We start from the raw sequence: 19,510 nt of genomic DNA, 5'->3' as shown, positions 1-19,510 counted from the left end.
TTGAACTGATGAATTAATGAAGCAGTAACCAACAGATTTATATGGTTAATTATTTTAGACATGCTTGTTATGTACTTAAAATACATTGTTCTTTCAGTAGTAACCCTTACTTGCCTGTGAAAAATATGCTTTGTAACTATTGAATATTCATGGCCTTCCAAAAGACTTACTGATACAAATATGTTTTCAGTGCTGCCCAGAGGAGTCTTTGAAGTTATTCGTTCCTCACTGCTGCAGTGTTATAACTCAGCTTACAATGAGTAAGTCATAAAATTATTCTTTACTTATAATTTTAGGTAAAAAAATGTTTTTTGTTACTACAACTCTGATGATAAATAGATTCTATAAGCTTTGCAGTATTTTAATTTTGTAGTTTGGGCAGAGATTGCTTAAATTACGGTATCATCCAGGTGACAGCTTAGAAATTTTACTTTGTTAAATTACTATTTTCATATATGCAAGAACCATGGAGCATTTGTCTTAAAGAGTATTAATCAATTTGTGAGATGTGAAGGAGCAAGTGTCCTGATTGGATGTGCTTATTTTCTTGAAAATTGAGTTTTCACTTCCTCTGGAGCAAGTTTAGCTTCATGAAAAAGAAATGAAAAGTCTCTCAAAAAGAGACTTTTCTCAGCCTATAAGAGGTATATATACTAAAGACGGATACTAAAAAATCATTCATTTAGTTGGATGCATAGTTATTTTTCCCTGATACTATTTTGCCATTTTTAGATGATGATGTATTAAATGAAGAAGAGCTAGATAAAGAGTTGCTGTGGAATCTTCAACTTTTGTCTGAGGTATTGTAAATTTTTGTAATAAATATTACTGTGAAATGTTGACTTGGTTTTAAAATTTATTTACCTTCTTTTTTTCTAAATTGACTTTTATTTATTTATTTTTAAAGATATTATTTATTTATTCATGAGACACAGAGAGGGAGAGAGAGGCAGAAACACAGGCAGAGGGAGAAGCAGACTCCATGCAGGGAGCCCAATGCGGGACACGATCCCAGGGCTCCAAGATCACGCCCCGGGCGGAAGGCAGGCACTACACCGCTGAGCCACTCAGGGATCCCCTAAATTGATTTTGAAAAATATGAAAAGTCTAGTTTGTTTTTTTGAAGATTTTTGTTTATTATTTATTTGAGAGAGAGCACAAACGGGTAGCTACAGAGGGGAGAGGGAGAAGTAGGGAGCCCAGTGCTGCCAATCCCAGGACTATGGGATCATGACCTGAGCTAAAGGCTCAGTTTAACTGTGCCACCCAAGTGCCTCGTGTGTGTTTTGTTGTTGCTGTTTTTAAGTAGGTTCCATGCCTAGTACAGAGCTTGAACTCACCACCCTGAGATCAAGACCTGAGCTGATATCAAGCAGACGTTTAACTGACTGAGCCACGCAGTGCCCCATAGATTGATTGATTGATTGATTGATTTAAGTGATCTCTATACCCTGTGTGGGGCGTGAACCCCAAGATGAAGAGTTGCACACGCTACTGACTGAGCCAGCCAGATGCCCTCAGACTAAAACGTCTTAAGTTTTAGAAATTTCTTGATATCACTACAAAAAGTCACATAATGGCATTTTCTTGTTATCGAGAGAGTGTGGTAATTGTTGATAGTTTCATTTGCAGTGCTATACTTTTTATAATAATTCTGATATTCATAATTCATTAATTGAAAATTTTATCAGATTTGGCAGTTCCTTTTTTTCCTGTGTCTCTCCATTCTAAATTTGGCTATCAGTCAAACTTGATTTTCCTGTATGAGTTAAGTCACCAGCAGAGAACCCCAATTAAGTTTTGTCTCTTTGAAGAGATAGACTCTTTGAAAAGGACGGTGCTATGGCACAGGAGAGCCTGAATTCAGAGAATGCACTTTGATCTTAAAAAAAAAAAAAATTGTAAGGATATACTTAAAATGACAAATCTAAAATGAAAGTCATTTTAAGAAACACTCTCATTATTTTAGGCTACTTCAGTAGCTAAACATTATCCATTGCATTAATTATTGATTCTTAATCTTTTTTTCCAAAATATCTTCTACTTTTTCTTCCTCTTTTAGATTACTCGAGTGGATGGGAAGAAGTTGCTTCTTTATAGGGAGCAGCTTGTAAAGATTCTCCAAAGAACCCTACATCTAACCTGTAAGCAGGGTTACACTCTGTCTTGTAACCTTTTGCATCACCTCCTTCGTTCTACTACACTTATCTACCCTACAGAGTACTGCAGTGTGCCAGGTGGCTTTGACAAGCCTCCTTCTGAATACTTTCCTATCAAGGCAAGCATTTTCAATAATTAAGAATTCAAGTACATACTGGGTTATTTTTCTAAGGATCCAGAGTGGGGTTTTTTTCATGTTGTGTACGAAGGTGTCACCTCTTTATTTTTAAAGTAGATTATTAAATTATCCTTGGAATGTTTTAAACTTGGGAAGTGTAACATAGTGCTAAAGCAGCCTAAGGTTTTTTTTTATTTTCTGTTTGTGTATGAAGTGGGTTGATAGGCTATATATATTACTTGTATATTCCATATAATTTCATGCAATTTTATTTTGGGGGAACTTAGTAGCCTTATATAAGCTTACTCTTACTCTTAGAGGAAACTCCTATTTGAGTAGCTCTTCAGGGAGACCTTTTTCTGGAGTGATAACGAAGGGGTAATAAGTTTTTATGCCCTTTTTTATTGCTTTATTTGCTACCTGAGGTTTGGGTTACTTACATATTTCCTGGAAGACCTTTTTTTTCTTGAGAGAGAGAGAGAGAGAAAAGGGGTGGGGGAGGACATAGAGACCATCTTAAGCTGGCTCCAGCCCAGCATGAAAACCCGACATGGCCTCGATTTCAGCCCTCAGAGAGCACAACCAACTGAGCCACCTGGGCACTCCTTTCTGGAAGACCTTTTAAGTTAGGTGTATATATTCTGTTTTCCACTTCTCAACTTGATGAACAAATGCTGTTCTTTTCTAGGACTGGGGTAAACCAGGGGACTTGTGGAATCTAGGCATCCAGTGGCATGTTCCTTCTTCAGAAGAAGTGGCTTTTGCCTTCTATCTATTGGACTCTTTTCTTCAGCCTGAGCTCATCAAACTCCAGCACTGTGGTGATGGAGAACTTGAAATGTCTAGGTTAGTTTTCTTTTAGAATCACATAGTATTAATATGGTTGCAGACTGAGAAAAACATATGATGCCTTTCCCTTTCTCTGTGACATATCTGATATATTCATTTTCAGTGGGTCCTTATGTCTGCCATACATATAATTAAAAAACAATTTAATACAATTTATAATACAGATTTTGTCATAATATTTAAACCTTTTTTTTTTTTAATATTTAAACCTTTTAAATAGAAAAGCTCTTTTTTTTTTTTCTAGTCTGGTTTTTGTGATTCGCTTAGTAATTTCACTTGTGCATCTTTTGGGAAGTGTATGGAAATGCTTGTTTTGGGATCTCTGGGTTGCTCAGCGTTTTAGTGCCTGCCTTCGGCCCAGGGCGTGATCCTGGAGTCCCGGGATCGAGTCCCACATCGGACTCCCTGCCTGGAGCCTGCTTCTCCCTCTGCCTGTGTCTGTCTTTCTCTCTCTGTGTGTGTCTCTCATGAATAAATAAATAAAATCTTTAAAAAAAAAAAAAAGGAAATGCTTGTTTTTCTAGATTTAGATTAGATTTTGGGTGGGGTTTTTTGTTTTTGTTTTTGTTTTTTTGTTGTTTTTGTTTTTTTTGTTTTTGTAATTCATGTTATTGACATTATGTTACCTAGTGAATTATCTCTGAGATTTTTTTCTTTCCTAAGAGGCTTTAACAAAACATAGTTATTTAAGATCCTTAAACTTTTATAGTTTGAATCTTTGGAAGTTCCTTAAATAATAGTAAGAAAATTACTGTGTGTGAAATACCAGGAAATTTTATAAGCAAATTCAGTAGGAATGGGGTTGGAGGAAGAAAGAAGTATGATTGATGATGTCTGAACTACTTTTTGGAGTAAATGTATTAGCTAGTCCATTTTTAAAAAGATGGACAGTGCTGGAAGAGCTTCTGTAGTACTATTTTCTGTTTTTGTTAATGGTAGTAATGTTTGGGTACATAGGTGATTACGTTCAGAATTGATTCACAAAGGGCAATCAGTTGGTATTATTTCTGGTTATTTAGAGCCTGTTTAATAACGTATTTTTAAGTGGGTAAAGTGAAGACATTTGCCACTTCTTAGCCTTTTTTTTTTTTTTAAGATTTTATTGATTTATTCATGAGAGACACAGAGAGGCAGAGATGTAGGCAGAGGGAGAAGCAGGCTCCATGCAGGGAGCCCAATGAGGGACTCGATCCCAGGACTCCAGGATCACACCCTAAGCCAATGGCAGATGCTTAAACACTGAGCCACCCAGAGTCCCTTGGCCTTAATTTTATATATCCCCATTTAAGGTTCTTATACTTCACCCTAGACTCTCCAAGACCTTTTGTTATACAGGGATTTGGAGTCTTCTAAAATACAAAATACCTTTTATCCTTTTCAGAGATGATGTTCTACAGAGTCTGACTATAGTGCACAACTGTTTGATTGGCTCAGGAAATCTCCTACCTCCATTGAAAGGAGAGCCGGTTACTAACTTGTAAGTAAAAATAACTACTTTACATATTTTGCTGTTTTGCCATTTGGCATATATATTAAGTCTTAGTCACATAATGAGTCACTGGTTTTGTTATTGTTGTTTTTTCTGTATCACTTTAACCTTTTTGTCATTGTTAGACCAAAAATACCTGAGACAGAATTTAGGCCTATATACTTGAAGGCTTTAATCAGATTTCCGTATGGTACCAGGATAGGATAATTTCAAGTGTTATTTTGAGCTTTTAGATTCTACTAAGTTGCTTTTATGAATTTAAGTGCTTTCAGACTGTCACTATTTTGAATGAATGCCTTGATTTAGTCCATTGTTAGTACAGTCATTTAAGTTGAAAAAACTGAGTTTAAATGAAATCAGCAATATGTAACCTTAGCTCATTTTTTAGTTAGTTAGATGCTATTTTCGGATCTAGTTTCAATATACCACCTTAGATCATTTTCTCTCAACATCAAATATCTCATTGCTGAGCATGTTCATGAAAAATCACGGAAAAACGAGTAAGTAATCCCTGCCCCCTCAGAAAACACAAAGGGAAGAATTATTTGTTGATTTGCAACAAAAATCTTAGAAATTTCAAGGAGTGGTTTTAAAATGTGGCTTGCTTGTCTTTCCCATATTTTGTATGATCATTGTTTGGAGTCATACTTTGTCATGATTCCTACTTATTTCACTCTAAAAACTGTTTCTAGGCATTGAACTTTAGATTGCTCGTTAGATTTGAGAGGGAGAAGTAGGGTCCTCTCAGGTAAGGAAATCTGTTTTAAGTTTGTCTAGGAATTTGCTGAGTTCTTTGAAAGCACTTTAGGTTTTCATCAGTATTATAGTTTGATTTAGGGGCAGTTTTACAACAGTTCGTTTTAAGAGAGATTGATTTTAAACATTAAAAAAATTGAGAGACTTATAGAAATGGTTTTGATTTTCCTGATGATCTTAATAGTGTGTAATAATGGTAAGAATTGAACTCTTATGGCATGCTAAAAACCGATTTCGTACATAACAGACTTATTTCATCAGTAAATTTAGCTCTGCTTGAACATATTGACAGTAAGAAATACGGTAACTTAATATAACAAATTAAGAGCAAAAGCATGTATCTTTTGTATATATGATTAGAGGATTTTTAGTATTGAGTGATCCTTAGGATGCACCACTGAAGGGTCCACTCAGGAGACTGAGAGGTTTCTGTTGCAGTTCATTTCAGTATGAATATGTTTATGCCATGTGCACTTTAATAGTGAATTGAAGTGAGGTCTTTATCACTTTTATAATAAATGCGCATCAAGACCAAAGTTCTGTATATCTGGTTATGATAAAACCAGTTAGGTTTGTAAATAATGAAATGCATTTTCAATAAGGAATAGAATACCATATTATAAACACTTTATGAATTCTGTGGAATAAAAATGAGTAGACTGTTTGCCTATATTACTAAACATTATAAACTTTAAATTTGATCCTGAGTTTCCTTAATAGGTTTTTCCCAGAAAACTTGAGAAGGAAAGATAATTTAGACTGAAAGTTTTACATTTCAGAATTTTCACTTTCAGAGTGAAAATTTAATATAATAAGATACAATGAAGTAACACAAAATTGTATTCAATATAAACATATATAGTATTTATATAATTTAATAACTTAAATGTATGAATATGAACTATTTTCTGATATATTTAATAATACATAATAATGAAATAGAATAAGAACAAAAACTTCAATTGTCTTAATCATTGAACAATACACATTTTTAGGACTCTGACTAGTTACATTTAGGCAGGGATAATTTTACAAAGTAGAATCAAAGATTAATGAGCAGCCCTTTGCCTTTGAATTGCCAAAGAGGGTGTTTATAAAATCTTTCCTGGACTTCTAAATAATTCTTACCAGAATCCTTTCTTTTAAAGCCAATTTCTAACTGGTATCTCCTTCATCTGAAATTTTAACTTATTTTGACAATGTATGACCTTTTACATTTTAATTTTGTGCAAATAGCAAATTAGTTCTCACTAAAGTATAAAATAAAGTTAGCTTTTTTAAATTTTGGAAGTGCTTATTCTAATATAGGTTTATAATTGTTAAAAATTTCTAAATGTAAATTGATTTGGTAAAACTAATCATAGGCACTTGGCTGGCTTAATCAGAGGAACCTGCGACTCTTGATCCTTTGGGTTGTGAGTTCGAGCCCCATGTGGGTGTAGAGATTACTTAAATAAAACTTAAAAAAAAATTAATCAAATAATTTCAATTGATGTTGTCATTGTTCTGTGATAATAAATCATACCTCCTAGTGTGAAGAAAGAATATCTGTAGCATAATTCTTGGAGGTTATTAGAAGCAGGTCTCCATAAGAAATAAAATATACTGGGCGGGGGAGAAAAGGAAACAGAATTGTGACAAGTGCATTAGTTAGTGTAATGCCGAAGGTGCCTGAGGAAGTCACTCTTGTTAATAATAATTTGGCTGTGATATTGTGGGAAATTATATATTTTCTGAAATACTAGACCAGTTTTTGGAAGCACATAGCTGCTTAGTTTTCTTTAAAATTAGTCTTCTATTTTTCTTAGATAAATCTCAGTGAGGTAAAAACATTCTAGCTGCTTAATTTTTTTGGTCAGATCTTTCATTATTAAGTTTGCCTTGCACATGTTAGTAGTATTTGTCTTCTGGAAAATTGGAATAATGAGACTGGAAACTTGGTTCAGTTCTTACAGTTTTCCTGTAAGAAAATCTGACTTAGTTCCTAAGAGAATATATGGCATAGTCTTAGAATCCCATTGTTTAAGTAAATGGCTACTAAATGTGAAAACCAATTTTCTGTGCATTGTATTAGAGACTGAAAAAATATAAAAACTTAGATGAGTTGATTGTCCTAAGTATAAAGTACATGATAAACCTAATGGTATCTTCATTGTACTTTTTTTGGCCTTTGGCAATATAGGATTACTAAGTATCTTGTTGTATATATTATAAATTTTACCATTTCAAAGGATGGGTAAAACAGGGACCCTTGAGTGTAACTAGGTGTAAATTTCTTTAGTACAATTTGAATTTTTGGCAGTTTTGTCAGATACCAAGGTTGCTGAATGAATTTTAAAATGGAACCTATTTTGCTGTTGGAACCTTTAGTTAATGATTGAATAGAAATATGCATGGTATAGTTTATACTCCTAGTTCTACCTTTATAGATGTGGAAGTTGGATTATGTCTTTGCAGGGTCACACAGGAATTTTGGACACTTGCCTTTAATCCTGAAATCGTCCTTAATTTCTCCTTTTGCAGTCCACTCTTTATAATCTTCTAGGTCTAACAGCTATCACAGGGTGCAGAAAACTAACATCTATACAAACAGGGTTACTCAAGGTAGAGGAGTCATCATTTTTCATCTCCGATATTTCTTCTTGACTTTGTGCCCCCTTTCCTCTGATAGATCTGTTAAGCCATTCTTAGTTAAATCATTCTAAGGATCTCAGCTTTTACTAACTTCTCGGGCAAAGAAAACTTCATAGTTAAGGTCTAAGACTTGAGACCATTTCATTAATATGTGAAAGGATGTGTTGTTCTGCGATGAGGGGCAGGGCTAGCTAACCTCTCTTGGCACCTCCAGGAAACTACCCAGCTCTGCTGGGGGAGCTGCACACAGAAAAGGAAACAGTTACTACTCCACGGTGAGTAACCCTGTTTTCTCCTTATTTCACCTTCTGACTGTTTTCATTGATTTTTAAAAGCTTGTGTGTCAGACATGGAAATAGTTCTTATGCTCAGAGTTAATTTTAAACCTAGCAACCTTTTGTTCACATGGTAGAGAAAGAGTTAGCTTTTCATTTGTGTTTATAGCTATTATTGATGCCTAGGATCGAATTGGATAACAACACAGAAATAGGCCAATTGTTTCTTGTGAAACACTTTTAACCTTGAATAGAAAACAAAATCTGTTAGTATTAGTGGCTTGGTTTTATACCTTTTATGTTTGCTTTCTTGGGGTGGGGGGATGATTGGGAAGAGTAGACAAGAAGTATTTCTCCACCTATGGACGAGAAGTATTGTTTGCACTTGTTTCATGACAGTTCACCTAGCCTTCGTTTGCATAATGGATTTGCATTGTATATTTTATTTTTGTTATTAGTCATTTCTTCCCTTTTCACCATCCTTTCTCTCCCACCAGTGATTATTTTCTTAGTTCTGCTCTAATCAAATCTGGAGAAGATTGCCATCTAGTGGTACAAATAACATAGCTGTTGAAAACTTCTAGGTCTTTTTTTTTTTTTTTTTTGGTGGCACAAACATTGAACAAAATTTGTTATAAATTAGGTGGCCAGGTGCTGTCTGGTGCTTTGAAGCTTTGAAGCTGATTTAACATTATTATTGTATAAGTGATATTTTAAAAAATATATTGTGTAGGAATTGTCAGAATTTTATTTAGTTCCAGAGGTCAAATTATTACTATTTGTAAAATGCACCAGTGAATGAGAAAAATGAATTTCTCTTGGGGTGGGGCAGTGATGGTATTTGATTTAAATTCTATATATTTCTACTATAGCTTTAAATCAGAACGCACATCTGTAACTGTTGATGGCACTTTAAATATGTTCAGTTAAGATTATGTGCATAATTAAAAGTGTTGAGCAGTTTTAAGTATCAAAGACCAGGGCAGCACTTGTATACTTAGTGTGGCCACAAAAAGATATAATGATAAAGTCTTATTTGGGTGATGGATAGAGATTTCTTTTAGAAAATTATTCTTCTGAAGACCAGAGGAAATAGTATAAATACGTATTTAACGCTCGCTGAGAAACATTTCACGTAAAACTTGTCAGTCCAACCAGAGTTGAATTAATTTGTTAGAGAAGAAAGGAACTATTAAAACTGAATCTTAGATAAATAAACATAAAAGGATTTTGTGACAGCTAAGAACAAATAAAGCTGAAATACGTGTCTAACCAGATGCCTTATACACTTGAGATATGAAAGATCTGTTTTAATTCAGGTTCCAAAAGGAAAGCCTAAGCTGAGTTTATTTAAATGTACTTCTTAATACTTCAAAATCCCAGTTAGGTTGAGATATTTTAAAACACTTGTAAATCAGCAATAATATTTCTTCAGATTTTCTGGTAGGTAAGCAATTCAGAGTGACATGAATTTTAAAAATTAGCATCAGGGCTCTTAGATGAGGCTTGTTTTTAAGTGTCATTAAAGTTAGTGTTATTAATTTTGCTGTTACTAGAGTCAGAAATGCATACAAGCAAAACATTTCAAATTCCCAATTAATCTTTTTTTTGATAGCTACGGTTGTGTGTGTGTGTGTGTGTGTGTGTATTAAAAGTTCAAAATAGTTTACTATAGCAGTTGCGTTATTATGTCGTGTAAGAACAATTTTATGACTTGACTAAAATGCATGCTTGGTTCAGTATTATTTGGAATTAGGTACAGACTGGGTAGGGTACAATAGTATTCTTACTTTACATAACTACTGATATTTGTAGCAGCAGCGAGAAGATATCAACTCTCATATGATAATTCATGGCAAGAATTTTCCTGTGGTATTAACAGGGAGGGAAGGATGAATGGGTGGGAGTAAAAAAGTCTTACGCTTTGTGCTTGTTACTGTTTGAGCAGTCTTTCTCTTTGGTGGTGAAATCTAATATCAGTAGAGATGTTGGATCCTTGAAGTTCATTGTTGTAAAAGAATCTGATTTTTTTTTTTTAACAAGATTTTATTTATTTATTTGACATAGAGAGCACAAGCAGGGGGAGTGGCAGGCGGCAACAGGATCATGACCTGAGCCGAAGACAGATACTTAACCGACCCAGGCACCCCGGAATCTGATTTTGTTTTTAACTGACTAGATTCTGGATACATATATATATTATTTATTTAATCATATACAATTGTACAGAGTGCTCAAGTTTGCAAGATGTTGCCAAAGGCAGAAGCTTTATAGAATGAAAACCAAATTTTATGAATTTGAATTAGAACTTCAAAGTCTCTGAAAAGCAAATTACTATTTTATATTATAAAATATAACCATTCTTTGTTTATACTCTTTAGGCTTGGTTTGAAACATGAGACACTATCGTTGCCATCCTAGGCCCTAGATTATGGTGAGGAACATAGTTAAATAATTGGCAGTTTAGTAATCTTAATATTATTACCCATTTAGATGAATCCAAGAATTCATAACTACCACACATTAAGATAGAGATAACTTGCTTAATTCAACTTAAAAAGTACAATATAGGTGGGGGTATGTTGATTTAAAAATAGTTTTTTCTTCATTACAAATGCTGTGTAGTTCATGAGTGATGAGTAATCACTATAAAATTTCTATCTATAATAATTAGCTTTTTATTGGATAAGCTTATCCCATGTTTCCTTGGCATTTGTGCCTGTTTTTCCTCTTAGAAAGTACTATCCTTTTTTTAATAAAAAGTTGTTGAATTGATATGCATTTTTAAATGTTGAAAGTTGTATTTTTCATGGAAGAAAATTTAGATTTCAGATATAAAGGTTCGTATTCCCTAGTAAAATCTGTTCTTACATACCTTAAAAGTGACTTAATTGTTTAATAAGTTTAACTAGCTGAGTCTGGTTCTATTAACATAATTCTTTGTGGCAGATCTTTAATTGGGAAATGCAGTGGTTTTATATTTAATTGTCTTCCAAAAGAAGTTAATGGCATTTTACTGCAGGTGTTAGGAGAGATCAATTTGAGTGGTTTTAAGAGGAAGGATGATAATTATTTAAGAAGTTTGTCTGCTATGTATTCTATAATAAAATTTGACTTGAATTTTTGGTGTCTAGTTTTAACCTTTCTTATACTATTATAAAGATGACTTTTCTTTGCATAAATGTATATATAAATGCTTATCATTGGGTTTAAGCTTTTACACTTGAATATTGAATATTATTATTATGTTTATTTGGGTGGTGAATTTTCCCCCATAAAGTAACTAAATTTAATTAGCATTTTGTTTAAGATGAATAATACTGTCCTTACTGGGACAGATAGCATTACTCTTCAGAAGGACAGAGTAAACAGTTTTGGAATATTGAAGATGAGAAATCTGTTTGTTTAAAAGAGCATCATCTTTGTTTTGATTTAAACATTCTAGCAATGACACTTTTCCCTTTAATCATTTTTATTGGTATTATTAATAAATACAAGCACTCTTGTTTTTATACAGGGTACCAAGTATGGTGTCCTTGGAAGAGACAAAGTTATATACTGGACTTGAATATGGTATGTAAATTCTAATCTGAATAAAAATTTTATGGACAGTTTAAACTGAACTAAAATTAACTTAAAAAAGAGTTAATACAGCTACTCTGGAAAACAGGAAGGGGGTACCTCAAACAGTTAAAAGTAGAGCTACCTTACAACCCGGCAATTGCAATACTGGGTACTTATCCAAAGGATACAAACAGTGATTCAAAGGGGCACATGCACCCCAATATTTATAGCAGCAATATCCAAACTAGCCAAAATATGGGAAGAGCCCAGATGTCCATTGACAGATGAATGGATAAAGATTGGGGGGCGGGTGTGGAATATTACCCAGCTATCACAAAAATGAAATCTTACAATTTGCAATGATGTGGATGGAACTAGAGGGTGTTATTGCTAAGCAAAATAAGTCAATCAGAGAAAGACAGTTCTATCACTCATGAAATTTAAGAAACAGAATCATAGGGAGGGAGGGAAAAATAAAGTAAGACGAAATCAGAAGGGAGGCAAAACTTTCTTAACTATAGGAAACAAACAGGATTGCTAGTGGGGAGCCGTGGGAGGGCTGTAGGGGTCGGGGATAGGGTAACTGGGTGATAGGCATTAAGGTGGAGGGCAGGTGATTTAATGAGCCCTGGCTGTTATATGCAACTGATGAATCATTGGACTCTACCTCTGAAACAAATAATACACCATATGTTAATTGTTGATAGAATTAAAATAAAATTTTTAAAAAGTTGAAATGGAACAGTATATACTTAGAATTCTCCTAGTCTCATTTTATATATAAAATGAATATTAGTTAATTACACAATAGCTATCTTTGCATTTCCTGGAGAAACTGGAAAATTACTTAAAGAATAGCTAATAAAAGACAGAAATTGGACCAGGTAAATAAATTTTTTTTTTTGTTTTGGGGGTTTTTTGGTAAATAAATATTTGTATGCTTTCTGAATGCAGAGGCAGATTTTCATATTATCATCATGTTCATTTATGTTTAGCATTGTTTTAGAACTGATACATTATACTTGATGAGAATGTGGGGATATTATAACCTTTATTCTGTGTTTGTGTCTCCCTATCATAGTGGATTAAATTTCATATAAATATTTAAAACACTGTGTTAATTTAATGTTCTGAGCCTAACATTAATAGAAATTTAGCACATTACTTGTTGGATTAAGAGTGGAATTAACTCCTAAAGTGTAAATTTTGTTTGCTTGATTTGGGTCACCCATAACCAATTAAGGAATTCTGTGCACTTATGATCTCTAATTAGTGAATAGAGCCTTTGAAATATTGGCAAAGATTTTTTTTTCTCCCTCTTCCTTGCCTACCCAAGTAGTTTTATAAGCAGATTTTCGTAAATGTAAAGGTTTTCAAATTTACTCTGCATCATTATTTTAATTCATTCATACTCCCAACTATGAAAAAGGCAGACTCATTTGGTTTTTTTCCTGGATACATTATTTATTCTTGACGTAAACTGTTGAAATAAGCTTGAACAGTCGGGGGAGCATTCATTGTATCTAAATGCCCTGTCTCATTTTTTGAAAAATAGATCTATCCAGAGAGAACCACCGAGAAGCAATTGCTAGGGTCATAAGGAAGCTTCTTAGTAAGTACACATATGCATTTAACTTACTTTTGCTAATAACTATTTAGGAATTTTATAGCATATGTGCTTTTATGTAACTTCATTTAAATTCTAAATAGAATATCAGGCAGTAGTTTTTTCCTTAACTAATAGATTCCTGATTTATCAAGAGTCCTGTAGTAATTCAGAATATTTTAACCAAAATCCTTTTTCTTCTATTATAGACCACATACTTAACAATTCAGAAGATGATACCAAGTCTTTGTTTCTTATCATAAAGGTACAATTATCCTTTAATAGTTGCATGATTATTAATGTGACTAGGTTTGACATGATGGCTTGTAAATAAAAAATTTGAAATTTTCTGACAGATTATTGGAGACCTTTTGCAGTTCCAAGGATCTCACAAGCATGAGTTTGACTCTCGTTGGAAAAGCTTTAACCTAGTAAAGAAATCAATGGAAAATCGGGTCAGTTTTCGCCTAAAAACTGAATTAATTTTTTTAAAGTGTATAATATTGATAAAGCCACTTGATTTAGCGATATTCAGCATACAGAGGAAGTTTCCCTGTAAGTAGAAATCGATTTTAAAATATTCTATCTTGGTATAATCAAAAAAATCCTGAAAAAAATATTTTCCTCATACAGACTCTTCTTTGAGTTTCCAGGAGACTCTCTGAACTCTCATTGGAAATATGAAGTGTAATAATATGGAAGGCTGCCTTGTAAGAACTTGAGGGGATAAGGGATAAGAGGAATTGTCCACAGGCATAGATTTAAAGCATCTCATTCTATGGAGGTCTCAGAAAAATATGTTTTGTATTATCCTGTGTTCAGGAGAGGTCAGTACAAGTTTCTCAGGAGCAAGGAAGAAAGGATACTTAAGCCAGCCATTTGATGTTGATAGCAGTGTTTTTCTGTAGGAGACTTTTATTGAAGTTGAGTTAAAAAGATTGTGGAAATTTATTGTTTAAGCAAAAATCACTGTGTATTTTAGACAGAGGGAATGGCATGTGAAAGGACAGGGAGACATAAAACATGGCATGCGTTAGGAAATGGTGGCTACAGGACAGAAATGGCAGGAGACAACTAGGTCATTTATAGTTTTGGGTTGTTTTTTTTTTTTTTTAAGTTTATTTATTTAAGTAATCTCTATTCCCAGTGTGAGACTGGAACTGAGATCAAGAGCCACATGCTTGGGCAGCCTGGGTGGCTTAGCGGTTTAGCACTGCCTTCAGCCCAGGGTATGATCCTGGGGGCCCGGAATCGACTCCCGTGTCGGGCTCCCTGCAGGGAGCCTGCTTCTCCCTCTGCCTGTGTCTCTGCCTCTCTCTCTCTCTCTCTCTCTCTCTGTCTCTCATAAATGAATGAATGAATGAATGAATGAATGAATGAATGAATGAATGACATGCTCTCACATGCTCTTCCAGCTAAGCCAGACAGGTGCCCCTAGGTTGTTTACAGTTTTCTCCCAAGGCAGTGCTTTGGTTTTATATTCAGCATTGAGGAGTCATTAAAGGTGCTGAAGGAGGTCTGATTTGAGTATTGGAAAGATCAGTGTCTAATTCAATGACTTTTGAGAAGCTCTGTCACCACTGAGGAAAAAAAACAAAGCAGTTGGAGATTGAGACTGGAAGCTGTTATAGTAGTCAGATGGAAAAACACAGCCTGAATCAAGTCACTGTCATTGGGATGGAAATAAGGTGTTTTAAAAAAGAAGGAATTGTGGAGACGTGATGACTAGTGAGATAAAGGTGTGAAAGAGGAGCAATGTTTGTGTTCCAGATATCTAGTGACAGGATTATTCCAGATATCTAGTGACTGGATTAGAAGATTGAGTGGTAGGGGAGAGCATAAAAGAACATTTTCTTAGTAGTCTGTTTATGTAGTTTCAATAAGGACCTGCGTAGTTCCTCTCCTATTAATAAACTACCAGAGAAAACCAGGATGTTGGATGAGCTATTTAAAGGGGATATTTTCTACTATTAGCCATGAAATTAATTGAAATAGTATCTTTTAATGTAAGCCTGGTCACTTTAGAATAAATGAAATACCTCCACTACCTACCAGTCCAGCATGAACCTTTACTGAACTAATTTTTCAGTAAGGGATTCAGGGGAACCCTTGGTGCAGTCAATTAGGGACAATGTTGAAGTGTCTTATACTTTGTTTTTTAGCTCCATGGGAAAAAACAACATATCAGAGCGCTTTTGATTGACAGAGTAATGTTGCAGCATGAGGTAAATCTCTTTAAAAATTGATAGCTTTTTTAAATAACATTTTCCAGATGAATATGTAATTATTTGTGTTACTTCATAATTAAATGAACTTTTTTTAGTAAAAACTTTGAGATTTGATTTTACCTTGCTTTCTTTTCGTAGCTACGAACACTGACCGTTGAGGGTTGTGAGTACAAAAGGATACATCAAGATATGATCCGAGATCTTCTTCGTTTATCTACAAGTTCATACAGTCAGGTAAGGCTCTTTCCCTTTGCCCCCTTCCCTGACCCACTTTCCCATCTTATTGCAGCATAATCTAAATAGCCTCATTTCAAATACTAACAAGGAAGTTTAAGTAATGTATTGGTGGGGTGCCTGGGTGGCTGGCTCATTTGATTGTCTGACTCTTGATTTCACTTCAGGTCTTGATCTTAGGTTGTAAGTTCAAGCCCTGCGTGGAGGCTACTTATTATAGTAATAATAATAATAATAATTTGCTAGCATAGAAAACACCTTTCAAATTGGAAATATTTTCAAGCTAATTTTAGTATTTTAAAAATAATGTTCCTTTTTACTGTTTGTTATTGCTTCTCAAAATTTTTTTTTATGTAAAGTTGATAGTGCTAGTGTAATATTACTGCCACTTAATCAAATCATGTTGTGATTGGCAGTCTGTGAAGACTATATAATTCCCCCTAGATGTTATGCTTGGGTTTCAGCAACATACTACCATATGAATTATGGGGTCCGTCCTTTAAGGTGACATAGGACCAAGATATGACCTTAAGCACAGAGAACTGGAAAAGCAAAATTCATAAGTAACTAATTACTCTGTCTTTATAAAATAAGGTAAATTAGGACACTAGTCTCTAACTCAAAAGATTTCATCTAAAGAGTTTGAAATATATAGTGTCACTTTTACTATAGTTGATTATTATTCATTACTATTTAGGTCATGGGTTCTAATCCTATACTGAGTCTTTTGTTTCAATTCAAAACATATGGGCTCTACTTAACGGTTTGCATCGAAAAGGTGAAGTTGTTCTGTGATTTATTTTATTTATTTTTTAGAGATTTATTTGAGAGAGAGAGAATGAGCTGGGAGAGGGGCAGAGGGAGAGGAAGAAGCAGACTCCCCACTGAGCAGGAAGCCTGATACGGGGCTTGATCCCAGGATCCTGGGATCATGACCCAAGCTGAAGGCAGCTGCTCAACTAACTGAGCCACCCAGGCACCCCTGTTCTAAGAGAAAATTAACTCTTCTCATCAAAAGTAACTCAGAATAGAAAGTTAAATAGTCTGCTGATTATGTTACAAATGCATATCAGTTTGATTCAGTTTATCCCTTATCAAAAATATTTAAATCTATGTAACTTAAACCATAGATGTGGGTGGTGGTAATGTGCTTTCCTTTTGGTAAAAAGATAATCACTTGTTTTGGTTAAGGTATATACTTCGGTGTATTTTTCTGTTACAATAATATTTATCATTTTGTTTTTGGTAATTCCTTAAAAATCTTTTTGTAGTTTTTCTCTACAATTTAATAAAAAGTCCTCTGTTAATACTTGTTTCAGGTCAGAAATAAGGCTCAGCAAACATTTTTTGCTGCCTTGGGCGCATATAACTTCTGTTGCAGAGATATCATTCCCTTGGTTTTGGAGTTCTTACGGCCTGATAGACAGGATGTCACACAACAGCAGTTCAAGGTATAGGGTTCTTTGTTTTATTTTGTTATGAAAATTTTCAGGTACACAGAAAGTTGAAAGAATTTGTACAGCAAACATCCATATGTTTTTGTATTTAATATTTTGCTATATTTGCATATATTTATCCAAGTCCACCTAATTTTTTAATATATTTCAAAGTAAGTTGAAGACATCAGTACCTTTCACCTTTAAACATATAGTGGAAGGTTTTTCTCCCTAATTTTTTACTTACCTGTGTTTATAATTGGTGTTATAAGAAATGTACATTGCAACAGTGGATAAATAGCCTGCCTGACCCATAGGAGAGGGAGGTGAAAGACCAAAAGGTTTAGAGTAGTGTGAACAGCATGTTGAAAGGCCTGAGATAGGAAGAAACATAGTAAGTTTGAGCAACTGAGTGTAAACCTGTGTGAGTAGAACAGAGAAGGAAGGAAATGACGCAAGATAAGGAAAATAGTTTATCTCACAGGAGTACAGTAGTAGAATATAGGTGAAACATAATGCTCATGCTATGAGAAAGAAGTGGGTTGACTGAAAATGATTTAGGAGGGAGAATTGATAAGACTTGGTTAAATATGAAGGGACTGTAAAAAGGAGGTATCAGAATTTTTTTTTTTTTTTAAGATTTTATTTATTTATTCATGATAGAGAGAGAGAGAGGCAGAGACACAGGCAGAGGGAGAAACAGGCTCCATGCCAGGAGGCTGACACGGGACTAGATCCTGGTACTCCAGGATCATGCCCTGGGCCAAAGGCAGGTGCTAAACCGCTGAGCCACCCAGGGATCCCCAGGTATCAGAATTCTTAAAGTTGTAGATTGTACAAATGGTTATTGAGTGCATCAGACAGAGAGAGGACAAGGAGCATAGATGATAAATTAGTCTGTTTGGACAAGATATATTTGAACTATTTCCTCTAAACTAAGAGGCAGTGTCAGGTAATTAGACATCATTCTACCAAACATAACATTTCATTGTGTTTTGATGATAATTGTAATCTTTGGGCACAAGTAAGAAAGCGTAGGAGGAATGAGAAGAGAAAGAGGACCAGGAAGGCAGGTGTTGAGAAAACTCCATTAGGACCCCCATGAAGAAGTAACTGAGAAGAGAAAGATTAGAAATATACCAAGATAGGAGTTACAGAAGCCGAGGAGAGATCTTTCCCTGTGAGAAGAGAGACTTGTTAGCAGTATCATTTGCTTTCTGGGTAGAGTTAACATGACGACTAAACCTGTTCTTGAAGTTGGCTTTTAAGACAAGTCAACCAACCAAAGCTTGGGCTCGGTTACTTTCTTTAGTAAGTAAAGTTGCATTTGGAACACAGCATGTCCATTTCTTTATGTATTATGTCTGTGGCTACTTTCATACTACAAGAGGATAGGTAAGTAGTTACAACAGAGACCATATGAACTATTTACTATTTGACCCTTTCATACTACAAGAGGATAGGTAAGTAGTTACAACAGAAACCATATGAACTATTTACTATTTGACCCTTTATAGAAAAAATTCAAGAGTGTTGTGAAATGTCTAACTCTTAGGGTGGTATATATATATATTTTTTATTTTTTAATAAATTTATTTTTTTATTGGTGTTCAGTTAACCAACATACAGAATAACACCCAGTGCTCATCCTGTCATGTGCCCCCACCCCAGTGCCCATCACCCATTCACCCCCACCCCCCGCTCTCCTCCCCTTCCACCACCCCTAGTTCATTTCCCAGAGTTAGGAGTCTTTATGTTCTGTCTCCCTTTCTGATATTTCCCACACATTTCTTCTCCCTTCCCTTATATTCCCTTTCACTATTATTTATATTCCCCAAATGAATGAGAACATATAATGTTTGTCCTTCTCCGATTGACTTACTTCACTCAGCATAATACCCTCCAGTTCCATCCACGTTGAAGCAAATGATGGGTATTTGTCGTTTCTAATGGCTGAGTAATATTCCATTGTATACATAAACCACATCTTCTTTATCCATTCATCTTTTCGATGGACACCGAGGCTCCTTCCACAGTTTGACTATTGTGGCCATTGCTGCTATAAACATCAGGATGCAGGTGTCCCGGCGTTTCACTGCATCTGTATCTTTGGGGTAAATCCCCAACAGTGCAATTGCTAGGTCGTAGGGCAGGTCTATTT

At 34.6% G+C, this 19,510-nt stretch overlaps 1 protein-coding gene across 1 annotated transcript in view; it reads left to right on the top strand.

Annotated features, from left to right (window-relative positions):
• PSME4 (proteasome activator subunit 4) overlaps positions 1–19,510 on the top strand; it is a 107,433-nt gene that overhangs the window by 52,627 nt on the left and 35,296 nt on the right. Inside the window, exons 16-27 of the mRNA XM_041755079.1 lie at positions 191–260; positions 733–800; positions 2,063–2,278; positions 2,967–3,124; positions 4,509–4,604; positions 11,799–11,854; positions 13,401–13,457; positions 13,661–13,716; positions 13,808–13,906; positions 15,614–15,676; positions 15,818–15,913; positions 17,233–17,364. Of these exons, the coding sequence (XP_041611013.1) occupies positions 191–260; positions 733–800; positions 2,063–2,278; positions 2,967–3,124; positions 4,509–4,604; positions 11,799–11,854; positions 13,401–13,457; positions 13,661–13,716; positions 13,808–13,906; positions 15,614–15,676; positions 15,818–15,913; positions 17,233–17,364 (1,167 nt within the window). The remainder of the gene's footprint in view (positions 1–190; positions 261–732; positions 801–2,062; positions 2,279–2,966; positions 3,125–4,508; positions 4,605–11,798; positions 11,855–13,400; positions 13,458–13,660; positions 13,717–13,807; positions 13,907–15,613; positions 15,677–15,817; positions 15,914–17,232; positions 17,365–19,510) is intronic.

The sequence above is a fragment of the Vulpes lagopus genome, chromosome 5 (genome assembly GCF_018345385.1).
Source record: "Vulpes lagopus strain Blue_001 chromosome 5, ASM1834538v1, whole genome shotgun sequence".
NCBI lineage: Eukaryota > Metazoa > Chordata > Mammalia > Carnivora > Canidae > Vulpes > Vulpes lagopus.
The sequence above is the reverse complement of the archived record's forward strand: the minus strand, read 5'-3'. Positions and strand labels throughout refer to the sequence as shown.